The 24,033-nt window shown below is 38.3% G+C and overlaps 1 protein-coding gene across 2 annotated transcripts in view; it reads right to left on the bottom strand.

Moving 5' to 3' along the window:
* LOC144994347 (protein FAM13A-like) overlaps positions 1-24,033 on the bottom strand; it is a 51,637-nt gene that overhangs the window by 6,745 nt on the left and 20,859 nt on the right. For both annotated transcript variants that reach the window (XM_078951972.1, XM_078951975.1), the window contains exons 10-16: positions 22,548-22,589; positions 15,168-15,209; positions 14,845-15,033; positions 12,494-12,698; positions 9,085-9,143; positions 8,567-8,609; positions 2,020-2,176 (exon numbers count right to left, since the gene is read on the bottom strand). In XM_078951972.1, the coding sequence (XP_078808098.1) occupies positions 2,020-2,176; positions 8,567-8,609; positions 9,085-9,143; positions 12,494-12,698; positions 14,845-15,033; positions 15,168-15,209; positions 22,548-22,589 (737 nt within the window). The remainder of the gene's footprint in view (positions 1-2,019; positions 2,177-8,566; positions 8,610-9,084; positions 9,144-12,493; positions 12,699-14,844; positions 15,034-15,167; positions 15,210-22,547; positions 22,590-24,033) is intronic.

Raw genomic sequence — 24,033 nt, 5'->3', positions numbered from 1 at the left:
TGCACACAGAGCCATGGATAGAGGGAATAAAAACAAGCGCTGAAGGAAACCAACTGTCTATGCAAACACCCAAAGTGTCAGTATGCAAGTGTGGAAAAAATGACTATTTTTTTTATCTGAGGTGAATGGAGTCCTGTGGGGAAGGGATTTAGCTCAAATTCCACTTCTGGTGCCCCTGGAGGTCTACCTTTAATTCGGGCAGTTTATCAAGACGCCCCCCCCCCTTCTGGTGTGAGCTCCGGCTAACAGCCGTAGGTTGAACCTCCAACCCTATGAAAGTCTGCCTTTGAGGCCCAAGCTTTAACTCACAGTAGCTGTGTCCTATAAGACTCTGTGGCATTTGAAATGAGTCTTTTAAATCAACCGCTTGCTGATGGTTCAGGATTAACTAAATTGATGAAACAAAATACTTGCCATTTCGGAAAAGGCTGAGCGTGTGCACGAGATGCTCAGTGGTTATGTTCCAGGTCGTTCAAGCATGTTGCTATGCACGAGAAAAGGTCATTCAGACAGCCGACTCGTTCTTCTGAGCAGTGAGGCTTACTGTTGCAGCAAAAACATATACATCTTTTTTTTGCTACAGCTGTGCCTTTTTTTCATAAATCAGGAAATATAATCCTCCTAAATTTACAGTAAATTGTGAATTCAAGACTTTGAAAAAAGACATGCTGGGCCAGCACCACATACCAGGGCACAATGGTGAGCCATGTCCTACAGTGGGCTTGCACTAAGACCCCCTGCATTACACTCCCATCCATCCACATGCTCCTTATTACAGTATGATAACCTATATGTGTTTGCAATCTGTTCTCTGGCAGGCCAGACTCCTCTGATGCCTGAAAGGCACCTTGAAAAAATTTCTTTTGAACCAGCTTGTCACAGTCCCATCATGCAGTGCAACGCAGTACTTTTAATATCAATTATGTATTCGCTACGCAGGAAAAATATCTAAACTATACATACTGGGATTGCAACCCAAGCTTTCATGCAAATAATGAAACTTCTGCAGCTTGGGAGCAGCATTTTCTTCCAAGTTTTTGCATGTTTGCATGCAGACAAATGCTTAAAAAAACAAGTGATTTTTTTCATGTAGCCGCTAGGGGGCTCCACTTGTCACGCAATTAAGTGTATTTGTGCTGCAACTGCAAAGCTCCACTGAAGGTAGGTTTTTGCGCCACAAATTTATGCAGGAGAGTTATGGGGACAGAAGGGCGTGCAGTTCACGTTGCTTTTACGCAAATCTTATGGATGAACCCGCCTGTTGTGGTCCACGGCATAAACCCGCGTCAATGTAGTTTTAAATGAACGGTTCCTTTCTGTCCAAACACTACACAAACACAGGATAATATATAGTGGTGGGGAAACATATAATGGAAATATTCCAGTTCTGTTCGTATACTATAGGAGTACCCCCCACCACCTAAAAAAAAACAAAAGAGAAGTGTGTACGCGCCCCCTCCAGAGCGCATGCGCGGACCCTTGGGCATCCACATGCCAATTTTCCTGAAAATGTACCACTTTTCTCCCTTCAATACTCCTTAGTTGGGCTACTTTAAAACAACACATTAAGCATTTAAGATACATCTTTACAGCTTAGCAAGAGGGCACTATGTTTTTAAAACCAGCTTTAATTCAATTGCAACCCTCGCGCGCGCCTCCAACGACAAAACCTACAGCTGTAGTTTTTCTTTTTTGTCACACACACACACACACACACATATATATATATATATATATATATATATATATATATATATATATATATATATATATATATATATATATATATAAAGCGAGGAAATCCACCAACTAGTGATTTTATAAAGAGGTCCTTACAAATGTAGTTAAAGGAGCATGTGTGGCTGCAATAGGAAGAGGAGGAGGAGCAGGGGGTGTGCAGCTGCCCCCCCCCCCCACACGCACACATCACACCCATGTTTACAGATGTATATCATTTGGATGTAAAGGAAAATACAGTTGCAAGTCTTTCTACGGTCATGTTTACAGCGGCAGCCTCACCTCCCCAGCAGTCCTCAGTCAGCGCTGTCAGGTCGAGGCGAGGCACGTCCTCGCAGCTCGTCTTGTCTCGATCCGGGTCCGAGCTTCGTACCTCCACGCCCCCGACCCTCGCCGTGTCACAAGCAACGGGCGACTCCTGGATCTTCATCCTTAACGCCTGCACAACCATGAGAGTACAGAGAGTATGGCTCAACAACAACCTTCTGTCTAAAAGGATGTCTTTAAGTCAAGGGGAGACACGCACTCCATCCAGCCCAGCCCTTCTTTAGGGGGTGTGTCCTTCAAGCTGATAGGTTGCCTCCGGGGGCCTAAACTAACGCCCATTCGTCGTCAGCTGCGTCTTGACAGTAGAATCGGCTTTGATCCCGCCTCGCGCCTCCCCAACTCCCCCCATTCCCAACCGCCCTCCTCCCTCCTTCTGTTCTCTTCCCTCCACAGTAGTTTTCCTTTCCTGTCTCTGTGGGCCGTCATGCGTGGACTCGGCTCGGCGCTTGTAATGGTTTCACAGCAGCCGGAGCGGCGGGGAGGAGCCTCAGAGCAAGGGGGAGGGGTCAAACTGCCAGGACAGGAACGCAAACAGAATGTGCGCTGGCACACGTAGCCTGATTCCGGGATGTACTTTCTCTCTGTATCTGTACATAATTGCTGCAAACAATCAAGGATAAGACCCACAATACATATCAGATGTTAGAGATTATATTCCAGAGAGATTAAAAAAAACTATTTTTCTTGTGTTTAGAAAGTAGGTAATCCCCCCCAAATTCTTTTTCAAATACATTTTTAAAAATTGTTTCAAAAGCACAAAAGATAAAGGCTGTAAATAGATCAAAGAAGCCACATCTTTCAGGAAAGAACCAGTTAGATCTGCCCAAAGCTGGGTGGTTTTTTTCAAGTCCCACTCTGATCACCTTTTGATCTAATGTAAAAGCATTTAGTGATCTTTTAATTATGATTGTAAAATCAGAGGTGTGTTGTTTTCTAGTACATAGTTTCTACTAGGGGTTTGTTAGAAATTCGAGACGGACCTGGCTGCAGACAAGATGGCGTGTGACATCCTTGACCGAAAGCAGAAATGATTGTAACTAACCCTAACCCCAAAGTGTTAAAATTTGTAGAAAAACTTTTCTAGATGTTATAAACGTAACTTTTTGGGTCGCCAGTTAAAATAAAGTTTTTTTCAAGCCATATGAGGAACTTCTGGTTCCAGTTGAGGTCTTCCAGTTCTGGACGACGTTAATGTCTCTTGGGAAATTTGCCTCTGAGTTGTGGGTGAGATTGTTTGCATGGAGTAAGCCTGTGCTCATTTCCCATGATCCTTTTGTTTACATGCTCTCCCCCACACAACCCCAACCTAATATTACAGCTGCAACAAAAATGGCAAGCAATATTGGAGTTATCCAGCCATACAGTTTTGAGTCAGGTGTCAACTCAGACTAGGAAAACAAAGACGTACACGGATCTAGTCATCTTCAAGTGGATGCATCAGAATGGAGCGGAGCAGGGAGCTTGTTCCAACTGCATTTTTTCATCTTCTCCTGATTCAAAACAATTTGAATAAAGAAATGCACAGAATTTAAATTTTGATCTTAATTTTTTTATATATTTACCCCTTCATCAGAAAAATGCTACAAGTACCTATTAGCACACTAAAAAAAAACCAAATTTTCTCTGAGTGTGTCTTTCAGTTATTGTGTTGAGATTGTTGCAAAGAAGCATTAGGTGTGTGTGTGTTTGGGCTTCTGAGGATGGCTCAAGGCCAAGTTCTGGGAGTTATCAAGTCCCCTCAGCTGTTGCACGGGAAGCAACAGTGACGTGAGGTGAATTTTTAGAGGATACAAAGTGGACCCATTGCCCGGCCAGAACGTGCGAGCTGTGACCAACAAGCTTTAAAAGTCCCCCCTACCCGGCACCTACTGTCCCCGCTTGATGTAAAAAATCTACTGTGTGCAGTTATGAATCTCTCTTCAGTCAACAGGTGCTTTATTACAGATCAACAGGCCTGAACAAGCACATTTATAGCACAAATTGTTACTTATATTGTAAACAAAAATTTTTATATTTTCTATTAATTTTGGGTGAATTTTCTTTCTTTAATGTGGTTTATTGCCAAGAAACCTGGTCTTACTGTTAAAAATCAAGTTTTCCTTGTTTCCGAGTATGATTGCTATAATTGCTTACCTCACACCTCCATCCTATTTAGTGAGTTTGTTTTGCTTTTTCATATTTAGTTGGGGGAGGTGGTCACTTTCTAAGTATTTCTCCTTTTAAATCGCTGTTAATCAAACTGTTGCAAAGAAGTTTGAATTAATGAGTGCATGCGCATGCAATAAAGCGTGCACATTAGCTCAGATGCCGGACATGTGCAGATGACACATTGCTGCATTCCCCACATTTTAAGTGTGTCCAAGGCTGGATTTTGTTGTTGGCCGCTCGTATTTAAATTTAAAATTAAAGTCCCATGTGAAATGTGTTCTCCGCATTTGTGTTCTCTCGCTGACCGAGTTTGATGGCTTGTTGTCCGGAATTAACCAGAGAGGGTAAAAATAAAAACAAGAATAAAATCTGGGGACCTTTTTTATAGTTGCCTCAATGAAAATAAAAAAAATATCATAAAGTTTAAATGGCAAATACTTATTTAGCACTTTTCTACCTACAAGGCCCAAAGTGCTTTACAGTCACAGACCCATTCACCCAGTCACACATTCACAAACTGGTGGCTGCTCTGCTGCCAAACACAGTTGCCCGCCTGCCACCAGAGGCAAGGTGGGGTTCAGTGTCTTGCCCAGGGACACTTCGACTCGTGCAAGGTGGGAATTGAACCTGCAACCTCACGATCATGGGTTGATGCCCTACCGCTGCACCACGGCCACCGCAAGGCCTGAGCAGGCTAGCTCCCTTTCCCGCAGCGGGTCTCTGTTTGGCCACTAGCTTGCCTCCTTGGAGCCGGCATAGTAATCCGGATCGCTCCAGCTCCATCAGCCCTTCGACAGCCTGTCCAGGGTGTACCCATCTTTGCCCTGGCTACTGTTGGGCAATTTGTTTCAGATGGGTACCACATTATGATGGGCCACTAAAATTGTGCTGCTGCCAGACCTTTGCACCGCGCCCGTCACTCAAATCACGCCGCAGGACTTCAGATCGCATCTGTACCATTGACTTAACATTAAAACTGTCCGCCTCTGCCCCATGAATCACGTTCGTTATGAACGCAGCTCAGCCGTAACCTGCAATCCTAAACTTAACTCTTTCTCTGGGTCTGTGCGACCAAGAAAAAAGTTCAGCACTGGCCGCACAGATTTGTGAGTAGTCACTTTCTTTGTGGCTTTTCATTTTATTTGTTGTGCAGGTGAATTCAACAGTCTGCATGTGCTAGCATATAACAGTTATGAGCCACAGCCAGTGCTGAATGCTGGTGCAATTTAAAGTAATTCAAACCATTTTAATTTTGTTAAAGGGCAGGGTCTGGTACACACATTCGTTTTGTCTTTCCACACATTGTTCAAACATTGCAGAAAATATAGTGATGGCAAGACATTTGAGCCATTTGAACTCTTTAACACATGAAAACACCCCCTTGGCTTGTCATTGTTTAAACAAACAACCTATTAAAATAGTAGAAGCTGTTTAATGATGGTTCTTTTTCGCTTCATTGGTCTGTCCAAGCGTGCCGTAAAATCAACAAGTTGGCAATGATTACTAGGTTAAAGGCTGTTTAAAGCGTTTGTGTGAAACGCTGCAGCATGCATCTGAAATCCGCTCTAGAGGGACGCATGCAAGTCGGCATGAGCGCAGATGTTACAGCTCCCATCGTCCTGCAGTGAACGACCATCTTCCAGATCCACGTGTGCACAAACTCACGCATTCACACCGCTGAAACATCAGCCAATCATGTGTTCAAGCACTTGAGCCAGGATTGGTTCATCACGAGGACTCAAGTGATGAGAAGGAGCGCCCCAGTTGCTGAAACAACACAGCACGTTTGTGTGTTTGGTGGGACTGGAGTTGAAATGATTACACAGTTTTTAAGCCACAGGTTCACACACAGAGTGTACAAACAAAGACAAGGACTTCTTCTCAACTGGCTCAAGAGAAGTGTACAATCATCTGCACAAACATCATAAGTCTATCTTTAAAGAGACCTGCGACTGATAGTACATTCTCTAATCTGAGTATGTGGACACACAGATAAGCTCACGTACATCCTCAGATATATTACCTGCTAAACTCTTTGCAGACTCATGGACATTTCAGATCTAGAAGTCTAGAATAAAAACCTTTCTAATCCTAAAGGGTCTTTAATAGTAAGATCCCACCTATAAAAAAGACTTTTATTTTAAAAAGTTAACAAAGTTAATGTTAGAACGTTCAAGAGGAATCTATTGACCCACATCCTGTTCCTTTAACCTAAACCATATGTGCAAAAAGCTGTTGTTATTTTAATACTATTTTTTGAACACAAATGTTATTCTAAAAGTCACAGGATTCTGTTCTTCAGATTAATGAACTTTGGGGATTGATTTAGAAGACGTGTCTCTGCTCATCTGCACCTGAAGAACAGTCGGTAACGTGAACTTTATGAATATCAACGAAGAACTTCACTCCCTAAACACTTTTTGCTACTTCCCTAATACGTCGATTTGTTTGTTGTACATCGGAAATTCTTAGTTGTTCTTAAAAAGAAAATATATTTTGTTTGACACCCACAAAAGATGACAAATAGAAAAAAGTGCACTTACCTTAGAAGTTATTGAGAATGACGAAACTTAATATTAATACAAATATAGTCAGATCTACTTGCATTGATAAAAAAACATATCATTTTGATTTTATTGTGTATTATTATCAACTTTTTTAAAATCACCAACAGGTATTGAGATTTTTATTTAGGTGGCAGCAGTTCCTTGGTCAATGTTCAGTCCTTTGTTTAGATTTTTTTATGTCATTTTTTAAGCCAATTATGTCATAACGTTTAGTGTGATAACAGCGTTGTAAATAAACTTGATTGATTTATGCAATCTGGAGCTGACTGAACAAAAATATGACCAGGATGAACATGAAGAACATTATTGTTCAGAAGATTGTTAAAAATTTGAAAAAGGAAGAAATGCAAAACTTTTCATGCATGTCTGACTTTTAAGTGCTCCCATTCTTCAGTATTTCAAACAAAACTCTGTACTGCAAGTACATAAAGTAGTTTTTCAACAATTCCTGAGGTCACATATATAGTACGGCAGGGGTGTCAAACTCATTTTCACCGAGGGCCACATCAGCATATTTGTTGTCCTCAAAGGGCCAGATTTAACTTATACATGTAACTAAATTTGGTTAAAAATAAATGTAACTACTCTTTAATGTTAAATAACTAATTTAATTATTTATTGTAACTTTTTAAAGTGACAATTACAGTTGCATAGAAAACATATTTTTTCTTGTTACTTTAGCATAAATCCTTTTAAATTTGATTCTGTCAGGTTAGGTTATGTGGACAGCGTTTAAGTCCTAAGGTATAGTTACCCGATCCGATATTTCAAGTCCAATTCCTCCTAGATATGAATAAATACACATCATTTTTATATTTAATTTTTAGAAATTAAAAACTCTCGCGGGACATGGCGGGTCACATTTGGCCCACGGGCCTTGAGTTTGACACGTGTAGTACGGGGTGAAGATCCTGTTTGAGTCTTGTTTAAAAGTCTACGGAGTCTTAATTTTGGTGTGGCAAATCTCTGGGTCCTCCTTCATCCTCCGCACCTTAAAAGCATCAGTGACTTTAAATGGACAGTGGATGTTTCCAAACAGCAGTGAAATATTTAACATATGCACCAACTGATATGAACACTCATCAAAGCATGAGGTCATCAAACAGACCAGATCTGCGTAGTAATTAGCCAAACTTAAAAGAAAAAGCTTAGCTGATGGTAACACATGTCTGTCACACTCCTGATGCAAACCAAGCATGGGTGAGCAGTTGGGAGGGAGCTGCACAAGCTCGTTCAGAGATCTGCAACATGCCTGCTCCAGATGGCAGCTCAGTGGCACGGTGTGGGTGTGGTGACAGAGAGGCAGCCTGCTCTGCAACGAAAATCCATCTGGTCTGCTCAGAAAACGATTCTGCATATTAGTTCAGTGCTGCACAGCTTTATTCTGTGTCTGGATTAACACTAGAGGTGAGCAGATGGAGAAAACGGCTTTGAATCCTTGAGTCCTTCGTGCTTTAATGAGGAATATCTGTGTGGTAATATCAGCTTGAAACATCATGAATTTTCTTTTTAGTTTAGAAATTCTTTATCACTAGGGATTTATTCTTTCCCAAACATCCAAATTTATGTGTAAAAAGTATAGACAATCTTTGCTTCAGCCTATTCAGTCATGACTGAGACTTGGTCATCCTCCCTTACTCTGAGTTTCATTTAAAGCAAAACTAATTTCCACCAGTTTCCCCTTTTTTGGGGATGTTTACTTCTGTTTATTATCTGTGACTACAATCAACACCCCAGCCGGTACAACCTGCCATTATAATAAACAGACTAATGAGAAGCGTTCCTACCTGTGAAGCAAATCCAAGACCATTTTTCCCTGTAATGTAAGTCCTGGAGGGACAAACACACAAACACACATAAGCAAAACACACCTCATCTTTGAACAGGCTGGCAGTATTTTACTGACACCTCAAAGGCACAAAACCCTCAAAGATCTAACTGGGACTCATGAGACATAAGATGGGTTAGGATAAACTTTAGCAGACTTATAAAACAAACATTTGCATTTTGCAATGCCCACCCAAGGCTGCTTGTTTGTGTGTTAAAACAGACACATTTCTTAAATAAAAAATGAGTGTGTACAGATGAAAGTGTTTTTTTTTTATCCCCTGCACTCCCCTTATATCTCAGAGGTACATATTGACCAAAATTTGAGAGCCAGTGAATAAATGGAACGTGCAGGTCACGCAAACACTGTTATCAGAATGTTGCTTCTTTTTTCAAAAAGAGGTCAGTACATGCAAACATGTACAGCTCAAAAGTGGTAGAAAAAATTTAGACAGGAGTTAAAAATGGGAACATTTACCCTTTGCGAAGAGTGTCCATGTGATTTTCATCGGGTCCTTCGCCAACAGGCTCTCTAAACTGCAAGCAAAGAAATTCATTATTTAGACTGTCAATAACAAATGAATTAATCAGTTTCTACTAAAAATAATGTTTATTGTTGAACCAAGAATAGTCATGCTTCACAACTTCTTCCATCACTGTACTCAGTATTCAGGTTTTTATGGGGTTAACTATTCAATTCAATTCAATTCAATTCAATTCAATTTTATTTGTATTGCCCAAAATCACAACAACAGTCGTCTCGATGGGCTTCGAAGTAAACATGAACTCAAAAGGATCATGAATACAAAGAGTTCATTAGGAAAATACTAAAATGAACTAACAAACTGACTAAGTTATACTGGCATCCCTGCCCTTAGACCCCCCTAGCAGAAATGTTTAGGATTTTGTGTGTTTTCAAGCATTATTTTCAGACTGAATGCCTAAAAGCAATAAAAGTCAGTTATATTTAACCCCCTGATGTAAATTTATATATTTCATGCACATTTAATCATCACTGTTGCAGTTTAGCTTCTAGTAAATTTTATACCATCAGGAGTGGTTTGATTGATTTGATTTGATTGATTGACTAATTGATTGATTTGTTGATTGATATCCGAACCCAAAATAAAACAGATAAACATGACAAACAGAAAGTAATAAAGTGCTTGAAAAGAGTGTGTAAAGGAAAAATCTTATTAACTCCTACCCCCAATCGTACTCTATTTGATGCGTACATTTTTAAACATTAAACATAAAATTATTGCTCATGTAAACACTAAAGAATGACAGATAAAAGCCTAAAATGTACAGATGGTGTCACTTACTTACATATTACCATATCTCTAATAGGGAATACATAATAAAGGTTTTCATGAACAGAATGTACGACTGACTTCTCACGACATTCTCAGCGGATTTCAGTTATTTCATTGGATATTAGATGAAAGAAAATCTGTTTTTCACATTTTTAAGTTTAAATTTTTATTTAATCAAGACATAGACCCAACCCCTTCCAGAGTGTGTACAGCTTTCAATTACAGTAGAGCTCATTTATTCTTTTTGTATAAATTGGTCCTAACATTTGATGAAACACCTGTAAGCCAAAACTCCAGCTTTCAGAGGCTTTGATCGCTCTGGGTGCCTCCTGACCTAAGGGGCTTACATTCTCGGACACAGCTGCTCCATCCAAAAGGGACAGCTCCTGTCCAACCCTTTCTGTTATCATATGTCATTAACGCTGTTACATAAGAGGCTGGCATGCCGGAGAAACCCCCCAACAACATATCAATCTGCCCATCTGCAGTTCTGTTCCTTGAATGTGAGAGTATAGGCAGTATTTTTCAGTAGATCGGTACATCAAAAGGCTGTGAAGTTTGACTTTATGTGATCAAGTCAAAAGCTGCACTAGTACTGTCAGGCAGGGTAGCAGAGAAATTAGCACAGCGGCTTGCTCTCTTTTTTTGTAAGTGTGTCACAAATCAAAAACTCACAAAACTACTTTCTCATTAGAAGAATAAACTAACCACCTTTTTTATGTTTATCAGCTACAAAGCATAAAAAAAACTTTTAAACGCAATGTATCACCAAGTCCTAACTGAGTGACTCATAATTTAATTCAAATTAGAACTTCAATCTGATTAGTTAGCATTTAATTAGCATGTTAAAATCATAATTTAATTATATGATGTGACAGATGGTCTGTTAACCAGCACCATCTGGAAAGCCCTGATTGGGAAAAAGGTGTTTGAAGAGGTGCACATGGTTCCCAAGAAAATGTTGGCTGCTGACTAAACAACCATTTGAATTTTCAAATTCTGTTGTGTAGTAGGTTTCCCCAATCAGAGGATGTCCGGTTCTGTTGCACACTGATCATGCAAAAGCTAACTGGTGCAAAAAAGATAAACATGTAAGTAATGAAATGAATGAAAAAATAGAAGATCCAAAGGTTTAAATTAATAGGTAGGCTTGAGATTTGTGGCATCAACACTGATGTGCATCCAATCAAAGATAAAAAAGTCTTGTTTAAATTTAATTGGTTAAAAAAGGTACAATAAGGGTCTAAACAAAGACTAGTCCCAATAAGGTGAGACAAATGTTTTAAATCTGGTTCTACGATATGATCAAAGGTTAGTGGTAAAGCATGAACTGGTCATAGTCAAGCTTTTTGCGAGGGGTCTGTGCAGCATATATAAAGGTCTATGCAAGATTAACAGAGGATCATTTGAAAATTATTTTTTTATAGATTTTTTTTATTTTAGTAGGAAGAACTCCTGCAGGCTAAGCTGTTAAAACAAGCTTCTGAAAGTCCATAATGTCATGTCCTTTAAATAGAACTGTTGTTTCAGTCAAAATGGAGAAAAACAGCTGAGTCAGTGGAGCCGCTACAGTCCTCCCTCTAAGGCACAGGTTTAAATATTTTGTTTAAATGGGACTACGGATTAGACTGTACACAAAATCTAGCTAGTCCTTGGAATTATGAACCTTAATCTGTGTAATTTGGGAATGCCCCATTAAACAAAAGCCCTTTATGTGAATACCAGTTTTTCAACGTCTTTGTCTTTGGGAGCGTTGCTTCAGGTCAAGGTGATTTCAAAAGAGCACACCATGTCTGTTTTAGTTTAAGTTTTTCTTTTAGAGTTAAGATTTTTTAAGATGGTAAACAATAAAGATGTGTTCATTTTAGAAAAAGTTTGTAGTTGCAACACTATGTCCAATGTGAAAAATGTTTAAGTCTGCACTCAGACTGCAGTCAAGTGGAATCTCCTGTTTTGAACCAAAATCATGTGACTACAGGTCTCTCCAGTTATTGGTCAGAATGCAACTAGAGGCGGAAATTATGGAGAATTTGTTCCGGATTATTGGGGGAAACGAAATCTGGTTCACTTTAAGAGAACCAAATATATCCAGTCTGAATACACCATATGGTTGAAAAAAAACTACTTTCAATAAAATAAATGTATTTTGCTCTATGTATTATCAACCCCCCCCCCCCACAATTTATGGCATGAAATAGGGTATGGAAAATTGTGCCTTGTTATTTTCTTAACTAACATTTGATAAAAAGTATGTTCTGTCCCTTCATCTTAAGTATATTCAAGCTGCAGCTAACCGCCACCTAAAATTTGAAATAGCATTTGGATGACTTATGGAAAAACTAACTGTCAGCATGACACTGCTCCCCCCCCCCCACTCCTTAGATTTGGACAGGTATCAAATCTCTTTCTTTTTTTAACTGCAAAAGTACTGACAGTCGTCCAAAAAACCCTTGTCAAACACCAGATTTAGAGGAAAAAGATCTGAATTTCATGAAAATATATGTTGATACTTCAGAATTTAGAAATTAAAAGATAAAGAGAGTTAAGAGATTAAAAAATGTTTGGACTTACTGTGTGGCCGGCCTGGTTTTCAATGAGCTGTGCTGTTGTTGGGCTGTGTGAAGACTTCCTGGACCTGGGGATTTGCTCACAAGTGCCACTCTGGCTTCCCGGTGAGACCTCACTTCCAACCGTGTCCTCTACCAAGCTGTTTGAACTGCTGCCAGCGCTGGATGGGATGTTTTCTTTGTTGTTTTCTGTTCTGTTGGGCGCAGCTCTGTTCCCAAACAAAAAAAAAAGACTTATTTTGCTCCGTCTGTATCAGCGTGACAGTGACTGAATTGTAGCATCTTGAACACACCAAATGCCAGGGTTATGCTGGTGGCTCACTTATATCTTCTTAAGCAGATAATGTGCTGTTCAGCATTTGTGTTAATTCTGTTTGATGATCCACATTCTTCCTGATATTCTCTGTGTTTACCAGACACCTTTTAAAAATCCCCATGCCACCAATCTGTAACATCTTTATCAACAAAGATTAGCTTCTCACTGGGGTGACAAGCTGGTAATGTTAATGTCTTTGGGCTTGCTTTTCCAAAAACATTACCTTTTTCCACAAGTGCCTGAGGTTAGGCTTTAAATGTTATTCAGTCTTAGTAATGTGTCATTTAAAAACAACTAATTTAGCTTAACAATAAACCTATGAACATGTGTAAGTCAAAGTTTTTTCATATGAGACTCCAATCAGGAAATAACTATCTTAAAGACCCCCTCCAATCATCTTTTGATTCATTTTCATGCCGTTCCCAGTGGTCTTTTGATTATGCTTCTGCCATTTTTAGCCAAAGTCCTAAACCTGTGGAGTTTTCTAGTTCCTGCAAAGCAGTAATTCATCAGAAATTTGCCTCTGAGTTGGCATGGTGTAAGTCTTCCCTAATTTCCCATCATCCCTTTATGTAAGATTTCTGCCGCTAGCTTACAGACCCTAACTACCCCAATCTAACATTAGCAACATCAGAGCGATCCAGCTGTACAGTTTTGACTCAAATGCCAATTTGGGATCTATTTGTCTGCAAGTGGATGCGTTGGACTGGAGTGAAGGAGGGAGCTTGTGACCCTGCCTACTCTAGCACTCATGTCACTGGAACAGGTTCTTTCCAACAGCATGTTTTCATCTGCTCTTGATTCGAATAAATACATTTGCAATTTTAATCTGAATTTTCTTTATATATGCCCTCCATCAACAGAAAAAGGCAACAAGAACAGGTTAAAAATGCCAAAACTTGATGTTTTTAGGATTGAGGTCAGGGTTTGGGAATACTTCCTTAAATATTATTTTAGATCTGTACAGTAAGTATGTTTTACAGCTGGGATATCGATGGCAGTGATAACAAAAATGGGCTCACATGGTGGAATGTGAATGACATCCGTCTTAAACTGAAGTACCCTTTTTAAAAAAGCCACACTTCTTAGTACTATTTAATAACAAGCTTCCATATAAGAATGCCAAGAGTTTTTTTCTAAATAAGAATCTTTCTTTGTCTTAATCTGCATAGAAGTGACTGCTTATCAGTTTAGCAGTGACCGTAACTGTCTAAACTTGTTCTCACACTGCACCCTAGCTTGACCAGGGTGTGCCTTGGAATGTTTTAAAAGCCGTTATTTATAGGAATATATAACATTTACACAGACAGACAAAATGTTTTGTTTTCATATCAAGTTATATAAGTACATTTTTTACACAAAGGTATGCCTTTGGTTTGGATTTTTTCTTTTGCTTTTGGTGGTTTTGCTGATGTTTAGTTCTGGTCACACCTGGTTTGTGAAACTAATCATCACAGCTGCCTTCACTTTGTTCATTTGATCTCCACTGATTTATTGTTGCTCTTTCTCAAATCCTTCATGTCACCGCATTTTCTTCCAGTCATTTTATAGGTCAGTTATGTTCCAGTTTAAATAGATAATTAAAAAAAAGTTTCACTTTTACGACAGAGTTTTAGGGCCACCAGTATTTCTGATTTTGTCAACAATCTTATTCATGTGTTTTCTTTTTTGTTTTTTTACTACATTCACTCAAAAACAAACTTAGCATAAATTTGTTACAATATAAGTTGCAATGCCTCTCTCACACAAATGTTATTTTAATTTTATTACAACCATCTGTACCCCACCAGAGGGTTTTGGTACAAATCTCCACAGTGTTTCTGACAACATTTGTATAGCAATGTCTCAGAATTACTGCTTTTAACCTAAATTGTGTTGCAAATGTAAAATTTTGTGGTGTCTGTGCCCCAAACAACACATTTACAGCACAACACACAAAGGAACATTAAAACTACCTATTATTTCATTTTACAGCAAAGAAATATGTTGTTGCTGCTTTACACAGATCACTGGTTTTATGCCGACACCATCAACTGTACCTGTTTTTTTCTTGGAGGCCCTCTTCCTGTTGCTCCCTTTGGCGCCGGCGTCTCTGCCGTGCGGTTGGCTTCACCCTTGGGCTTGAAGGACACGTGGTGGACTCACAGCTCTCTTGAGGTTGATCTGCTATTGTGTTTGCACTAAAGACATGCTGCTCCACTGCTGAGCGAATGGTTTGGTCTAGGAAACTTTTAGGGGAAAACTGTGATTAGATAAATGTAATAAAAGAAAACTTTTTTCTGAAAAAACAAACTCATTTTGTGAATGAATGAGGCAAGGCTGCATTGTTGTCTGTCAAAGTTGAAAAAAAAAAAAAACTTACTTTGTTGTGTCTGGTTTGCAGCGGACAGGGTGGAGGTGGTTGCTGCGAGGAAAACAAGAGGGGGGGGGGGGGGGGTTAATGCTTCATAAAAGAATTGGTCACAACAGGTCACTGAGCAACTCTGAAAATCCCCCCAGGGCTTTGGGAGCTGGCCCTGCGTGATCCAGGCATCTACGTGCCTGTGTGAATGTTAACCTCAGCTGTGATCAGGCTTTAAGTGGGTCCTGTGAGAGCGAGGTGGCCGGTTTCTATGACTACCAGTGTCCATGAACAAATTAGCAGCGTTAGCCCAGTCGGTGACGTCATGTACAGTTTATTTATTTTTTAAACACATAGGTAGGTTTTTGCGAAGACAATAACAGTAATTAACAGACTAAATGAAAGGAGTTTAGGCTGATTCTGCAACTTTCTACTCATAAATTAAAGTAAAAAAGTAAAGCTTTTGTTTTTTTTATCTAGTCAAAATTCACTGGGTGCACCCTTTCAGGTATGTGGTAGTTTTGTTAAAGGAGAGAAAAATATTCTTTCATCCGATCAAAAAACTATTATTTGATGGTTTTTAACCAGAAATGTTTGAGAGACTATTTTTTATTTTCTGCAACAATGATTGCAGATTTGCATTATTTGCAAAATTATGCTGACATGTTGATTAAATATGTTTGGGATTTAAACGTAATTTTATTTTATTTTTAATTTTAGCAAGAAACCAAAATAAATGTTTCTTTAAAGTCAGACTCCAATCATCTTTTGATCTATTTTCAAAGCATTCCCAAAGTGTTTTATTTTATTTATGATTATGCTATTTTTTTTTGGCTAAAACCAACAAGCCTGTATCTAGGACATAACTTCTGCAGAGCAGCAAGAATCCATTATAATTTGTCTCTAAGTTGAGGGTGGGACCATCAGCGCGGAATAAGCCTGCTGTCATCTCCCATCATCCCCTCATTTATGCTTTTTCCTGCTTGCATAAAGCCCCCTCACACCCCAAAGCTAACATTAGTGGTGCAACAAAAAGAGCAAGCAATATTGGAGCTATCTGGTTGTAAAGTTTTGAGCCAGACAGCAGCTCAGATGAGGAAAATGAAGATGTACATGGATCTACTTGTCTGCAGGTTGATGCTTTAGAATGGAGTGGAACAGGAAATTCATTGCCTGTCATTTACAGCACCTACGTCACTGTTGCAAGCTTTTACAAACAACATTTTTGATTCACAATGATATGAATGCCCTAATTTTTAGAAATGCAATTTTAAGCTTAATTTTCTTTATACAAATCCTTCATCATGAGACAAAAATGTCACAAGAACATGTTAAAAACTCTAAAAATATAATTTTCAGTGGAGTTGGGCTTTAACATGTTGACACTCAAATTAAAAAGTTCTCTGCTTATTGCAATCTATAGAAATCTTACCTTGTAAATAACATCTGAAATGCTGAGATTAAATTAAATCTAAAGATGACAAATTATTATGTCTTTAATCGGGCATATGCACTAAAAACAGATTGCTTAGATTATTACATTTAAAGTAAACACTAAAAAAAGAATAAAGAGAATTTAAGAAAGGGTCAAAGCTGTTTTTACTCTGACTTCAACTTTACCTGGATTTCAGCTCACTCAGCACACATGACAAAGAGTTAAAAATATGTTCAGTAAACAGTTGTGTTAGCAGTGATAGCATGGTTTGGCAGTGGTCCATGTCTGAAGCACTGATAAAAAAGAGATAACAATGTATAGCCGGTGCAATGTGAAGGTTGTCCCGCAGAAGCTCTGCAAAACAACTTTCTAAAAAGCTAAGCAAGGACTTTTGCTGTTTTTCCATTGCCATGCAAAGTGAGGTTATGACTACAGATTTGAATTTGAATACCACCTTAAAATCAATATGCAATACTAACATAAAGAAATTGGTCATCAGTTTAGTGAGAAAATTTGAAAAGTAGTAAATTTCTAAAGTTATATGTCGCTGAGAAAGCAGGTTAAAACAACCAAAAAAGGAAGGCATAGATTGTTGTTAACCTTGGATCTTGAGCTAAAAGTTATCAGGAGTAGCAAACACACCGGTCATTTATCGTGCAGTAGATAAATGAGACGGGGAAGATTCTGAAGCCTTTTAGAATTTTCTAGAACTTGTCTCCTCCATATTGTCACAGCAACATGCAACACTTAGCCTGCATTTATATTTCTAAAGTACAAACACACGATTATCGTGCCTCTAGGAACTGTTACAGTCTGACACTTGACTCTCCAGAGTAGTTTTATAATTAACCTTGACAAGAGGGTTTTATGACTCCTAACCTTTTAGCCTTATGAGAACTAAACAGTGCACTTTTGTTTATGATTACATTTTAGATTATACTAAAAAAACACATTATGTTGGGAATCTGTTTATCTGATGGAAGAATTAACCTAAATGTATTAGAAAAAGTGTGTACTGCATGTTTGATGGCCATTTCAGACACATGAGAGTTTCTAAATGTTTCTTTTTTTACAGCCAAATAAAGTATTAGTGGTTGTCTAACTCTTGCAAAACCATGAGATTTGTGGGTGCATTTTAGTGCTAATATTGTTAATATTGTCCCTGTTCTTTATTTTATCATCATGATATCTTAATATGATAGTTTTGTGTCAGGCTACATCAGCTTTTTTCCTAATGCACTTACTTCCTTGCCAAGTTAGAACTGTGGCTTGGAAAGCTGAGTGTCACTGCTTGTAAGAATCAAAAGAGAAATATTACGCAGTCAAATTTCGTGCTTCAATGGGCCTTCAGGCTGAACCAGGACAGAATTTGTCACAGTTCAATAGAAGGATCTGGCATCCCGTCTACAGTTAACTTTGTTCCAGTGACTTCATTTTAACTACAGAGGTCACAGTATCAAACAGCTTTAGAATGAGATAGTTGTGCTGCTTTGTGGACAGTAGAATGCGTCATGAGTCACTGCAGCAAACTCATGACAAGAATATCACAACCAGAATAGAAGTGTGTAAAGTCATCTTTTAATAAATAACTTGTAGAAAAACGCCACCAGGTTTAGTTCAGTACCTAATTTGATTAGTGACACACACGGTACAAGTAAGAAGTATCATGGAGCAGCGTATAAGAGTATTTTTTTGGAGTAACAGTCACAGCAGGAAAAGAAATCCATATTATATTAGAAAAAAATCATATAGATGGCACTCCTGAGTATAAGTCGCACACCTTGCCAACCTATGCACAAAAAAATGTGATAATTCGCATTAAAGACTTTCCAGTCTTTTAATTCTTCAAATAGCCCTCAGGAGAACACATTTATTATGAAATTGACTTGAGACGATATAATAATTTCTAACAAATATGGATTTGTCAATGAAAACATTCTTAAACTTAAAAAAAAAAATCTTTTTGTAATGCATGGATAATTGTGGGTTTCAAGAGAAAAAACAAGGTTTGAATTTTCTTTTCTTTCCTTTGACAGAAAGCACACATTAAATGAGAATGACTTTTTTGAAACCTATTTCTAGATGTACACAGCTATTTTTTTTAAATCTATTAAACAATTTTTAAAGATGCAAAGTCTTATTAAAACATTTTACATTTTTTAGCAGAGCAGCAGAATCCAATCCCAGAAACTTAATCTGAAGGCCTTAAAATGGCCAATAACTTAATGACCATGTTTTTCTTAAATCTTCGATCTGAGCTAAATCTTAGATCAAATCTTTTTATCTATTTTTAAAGCGTTCCCAGTGGCCTCATAATTAGGATTATGCCGTTTTCGCTCAAATATATTAAGAAAACAACTGTGGTTTTCTAGAACATATTTTCTGCAGAGTGACAGTAGTTCATCAGAAATTCACCTCTGGGTTGTGGGGACTGTTAGCACACAGCAACCACACCCCCATTCAGCAGAATTCAAAATTACAGAATAAACTTGCTTTTGAAAAAGAGCCTGTGTTTAACACCTCTTTCAGAAAAAAGCGTTACAAATACACAGATGGTGAATAATAACTAAAAGCTATAATACAGATTGGCCGAAGATGTTTATCAACATGTGCTAACCTACCGGTAGATTTTTAAAGATGTTGCCTCCTTGGCCGGTCAGTCATGTTTACTTTGTGACATGGTGCAAATATTTGATGATCTGGAAACTAAAACTTACTAGTAAAATAAAATTTACAATATTCTCTCAAAATGTTGCCCTATTGTTAGACTGTAATATATTGAAGCTTCCTCAAAAATGTCATGTTTTGTAAGAATAAATATATTGAATATGAAACTTGAACTATTACAAAGTATGGTTTCTAGTCTGTCTCCCCAATGACCAGTTAAAATCTTTGAATATTGACAGCTTTGCTTTTGTGTTTAGTGGTGCCTTAAAGGTTTGCTGAACTGTCAAGTGCGGTCTGTAATGATATGTTTGGCATTTGAACTCCAGCCCTGCTTCTGTAGTGCTGCGTTTGTATTTAAAAAAAAGGAAGCAATGCATCTCATTGTATTGCAAAAACCAGTAGAACTGCTTAGTACAATTGCATCACTGTGAGCCTAATCATTTGCTAAACTCCTCTGCAAACAAAAGTAAGCGCAAAATAGCATGCTACTGCTAGCACCTGTGTTGACATTTCAGAGTCAACTGATCTTTATAGGCAGAAAAAAACCCTCTGTGGTGGAAACAGCTCCAAAGCTTTCATAGCGGAAGCTTACACCAGCTAAATCCCAAGCAGTGTGTACCCAAGGACGTCCGCTCAGGTAATCCAGTATTACACCACAGTCACATATTAGCCAGAATCCTCAGAGTCTTTAGTCAACACACACTGAGAAACATTACATTCATTGATGATCTGCTTTGACTGGGCTAAGGCTAAGCTCCCACGCAACAGCCTAAGAGTTTGTGCATGGCAAGGAATGCAAGTGGACTTTGGTGGATGGGAAAGTATGCAAGAGAATGAAACTTAGTAGGCCATGGAGTCAGATTTTTTTTTTTAAATAACTTTGCACTTTCATACCATTTTTGCCCCAAACACCCAAAAGTTTATCAGCTTAAATAGGTTTTGTTGATGTCACTTAAATCTTAGTATGTGCAAGAATAATATGGCAGAATATCTAAAAATGTTCAGACCCTGGACACCATATCAGAAAGAACAGCAAAGAAACATCTTTTGAGCTTTTGAGGGAAATAGAGTAAAGGACTGACTGTAGAAGAGGTCACTGGCACTGTCTGCACAAGCTGCAGGTTTTAGCTCAAAGTACAAATGAAGGGAATGACCACAGTCATTATCATAATCACTCTTATTTTCCTCAGCTACTTTAAGTCCTGTCTGGGAAAGTTATAGTCGGGTGTTCATGTTTTAATGAGAGGAAATGAGTTAAAGTGGTGAGGCAAAGGAAATGAAAAACAGCTGACAAAAAACAACAAAAACACTTGACCATGTGTCTGAGTGTACTGAATGTTCTGTTATGGTAGTACACTTGAGAGTTTGCAGTCTCACTGACAGCTCAGATGTTATCCATTCATTTCAAGAAAAACTTGCTCTTTTGCTTTGAAATAAACACGTACCCTCTCACAGTTGTGAGCTATTACAACTATTTCTCCCTGTTACTGTAACTTCACCTGTGCAAACACATGCTATGCTGGGTAAAATCGGATTATTAATGTAAATCTTGCTCTATTTATAAAGCATAAAGCAGGATTTTATATTGTGAAATAGAAAAGAATTCAAGCAAGTTATTTTAAAACAAATATTTTGTCTATTTGCAGTTATTTACTTAACTTTGTTATTAAACTGACTACAAGGGCATGTATGTGTTGAAGCATTCACACATACAGAAGAAAATAATGTAGAACCAGAAAAAGGTGGATCCATTTGAATCTTCAGTGGGAACAGTGACATCACAACTGGGCGTGTTCAATTCTATTTAATAGAATTGTGTTTGCTGTACACAAGCCCCTTTAAAACATACTCACAGACCCACTCCAATCATATTTTCATCTACTGTAAAAGCGTTTCCAGAGGTCTTTTAATAATGGTTATTAAATCTGGGTTTTTCTAGGACATAGCTTCTAAAAAGTGGAAGTAGATGATTAGAAATTCACCTCCAAGTTGAGGGCAGGACTGTTGGCATGAAGCAACCCCGCCCCCTCTTCCCTGCTCCTGAGATTTTTCTGTTTACGTGCTCTCCCTCTAGCTAACATACATCACAAACGGGTCTTTTTCAAATGGCATTTTTTCGTCTGCTCCTGATTCACAATGATTTAAATAAAGAAATGCAATTTTAAGCTTAAGTTTCTTGATATATATATCCTCCATTGTCAGAAAAAGGCCTCAAGGACATGTAAAAAAAAAACACTAAAACTTTAACATATTCCCTCACAGCAGAACACTGAAAACACAGGTTTCACCAGAGTGGCTCTTTAAAATAACAGTTAATTGAGGTGACGGTATTTCCTCTGACCCAGAGAAAAAACTTGGAACTAAAGAGAAAAATGGGAGCTTCTGCTGGATACATCACCTTTATCAACTGATAAGCATATGTACCTCCTCACATTTACTAATGAGTCATTTTGAAACCCCTTCATAATTCATTATTATTTTCCTAACTTCTACATAGACTATTATTTTTCCTTTCTTGTAATGTTTCTGTGCTTCTGTCACTTTCTCTTTTGCCCTGATTTTTAATCTTTTAATCTAAAAAATGTGGTTGCTTTCGCCGTCGCTGAACTGGACCTGATTTGGTTCTCAAGTCAACCAAGAGCCATGTTTTCAGCTGAATCCAAGTTTGCTTTGGTTGTTCTGCCCCAAAGTTCAGGTGAGCTATAAGTTCTGCCAAATGAAGCACCGTGTCTGAGAAATCAAACTCTAGTGCAGACCAAACATTTACCATGCGACTTGTTCGCTGTGGCGACCCCTGATGGGAGAAGCCGAAAGTGGAAGGAAGTGCAGACCAAACAGGCCAGTCTGAAAACATACTTAGATTCCAGGGGGGAAATGGAGGAAAAAACAAAAATGAACATCACAGTTTGCATGTTGCCTCATTTACTGATATTTCATCATCACTTTCTCTCAAGCAAATCTGTGAATATTATTTTGAAAGGGAAAATTCCAGACTTTTTGTTTTGTTTTAAACTTTAAAGTTTAGTTGTTTGTGCAGTTTTAGTCTTATGACTATGAATTTATTTCAGTTTCCATTAACCTGGCTTCATCTGTCCTGCATTTGAAAACACCAACTATGAGAGATGATCAAAAATCTTTTTTTCCCTTTTTATCAACTAATAAACTCATTGTTCCGTTGTAACTGCTGGTTCAGTTGTTTCTGTTGAAGCCCTCACAGCCTCTTCCCCCACATCTCCAATTCAAACAACAACCTCGCATTCTGTTTTGTTGGATTTCTAACAAATGGACAGGAGACCTACCTCATATAGAACGGAGATATTGGTCTGTCATCATCTTGAGAGCTGAAAGCACACAAAAACAGAACTCAGTTTGTGGGATCTATCTGTGGGGAAACAGAGCATTGAATCCTGGGTACCCGCCCTTGTGCCTTCATGCGTTTGCAGCTGAAGACAGGCGACTAAAGCTGGCTTTTGTCTGCAGAATAACAGCCATGCAGTGCTGCAGATGGTTGCTTTTGTGAGACGTGCCTCTGTTAACTCTGGTGAACAAACAGAGATATGGCTGCTGCTCTGAAATATAGGCAGGGCTCTGCCACTACATGAATTCCAGCAAAGCATGGTTGCTATTATGCAACAGGAGGGGGAACTGAAATCTGGCAGTCAATGCTGAAGTAACTAAGCTTTCATATCCAAACACTGACAGCATGAACATTTCACAATCAACTTCTCTTGTTGGCCTTAGAACTTCTCTAAACCCAAAACAAAACCTAATAGACAAACTTAAAACAGATAAAAAAATAAAAAGCCCAAGTTTAATATTTTATTTTATTTTATGTATTTTAAGTCGTGCTATGTTGTTATTTATTAAAGATAAACTAAATTACTAAAATTATTCACTCACCCATCTAAATGATCAGAATTAGGTGTCCTAATCACTTGGTCTGGCCACAGGTGTATAAAATCAAGCAGTCAGGCATGTAGACTGTTTTCCTTTGTGAAACATTTGTGAAAGAATGGGCCGCTCTCAGGAGCTCAGTGAATTCCAGTGTTGAACTGTCTGTGGGACTGTTGGTAATATAGTGTATTTTAGGAGAGTTTGGGTCCACATGATCCATATTTTGGATAAGTAGGTCATAGAATGTATTTAAAACTTTATGTAGTATTTCATAAAGTGCATGTAGGTATCCAGAACAATTGTTTTTGTGGCAGTATAAGAATGATAAGTGTCTTTCTAAAAATAGATTTTTGTTTTTTAAAACTTTAAATTTTAATTAAATATGCACGGAATCTTGAAAAACAGTTGCAATGTTCTGTTCTAATGAAGGAATGTGAGATGCACAGAGGTCAACTTTAACCAGAACCCGCTTACTTAACATGTAGAGCTGTACACATGTTGTTCTGCAGATTCGATGGAAAAACAGAGGAAAAAAAAGTTGCAGTGTTTTTCTAACGATGTTCCTTCACATGATTTGCTGTAATAGGCAGTTATGTTCAGAGGGGTGGGGGAGTCACTATGGTCATTTGAGCAGCACCTCAACAAGTTCAAAACACAGGATTTGGGTTACAAGTCAGGCAGAAAGAGAAATAGGCCAAAGTTCATTAATCTTTTAAAGTCAACCTTGAAATTAGAACTGCTGATCATTCACATTGATAATGGCTTTTAAATATTAAGAATATTCATTCTTAGAACCTCGTTGGGGTCTTTTATGTTGTAAAAATGAAACACACACATAACTTAGCCAGTGTTACTGAGTCTAGCAAGCTTATTAAAATAATGTGTGCTGTC

Source organism: Oryzias latipes, chromosome 1, assembly GCF_053564925.1.
Source record: "Oryzias latipes strain Hd-rR chromosome 1, Olatipes_Hd-rR_3.1".
Lineage (NCBI taxonomy): Eukaryota > Metazoa > Chordata > Actinopteri > Beloniformes > Adrianichthyidae > Oryzias > Oryzias latipes.
Note: the sequence above shows the minus strand (reverse complement) of the source record. Positions and strands in the feature narration are given on the sequence as shown.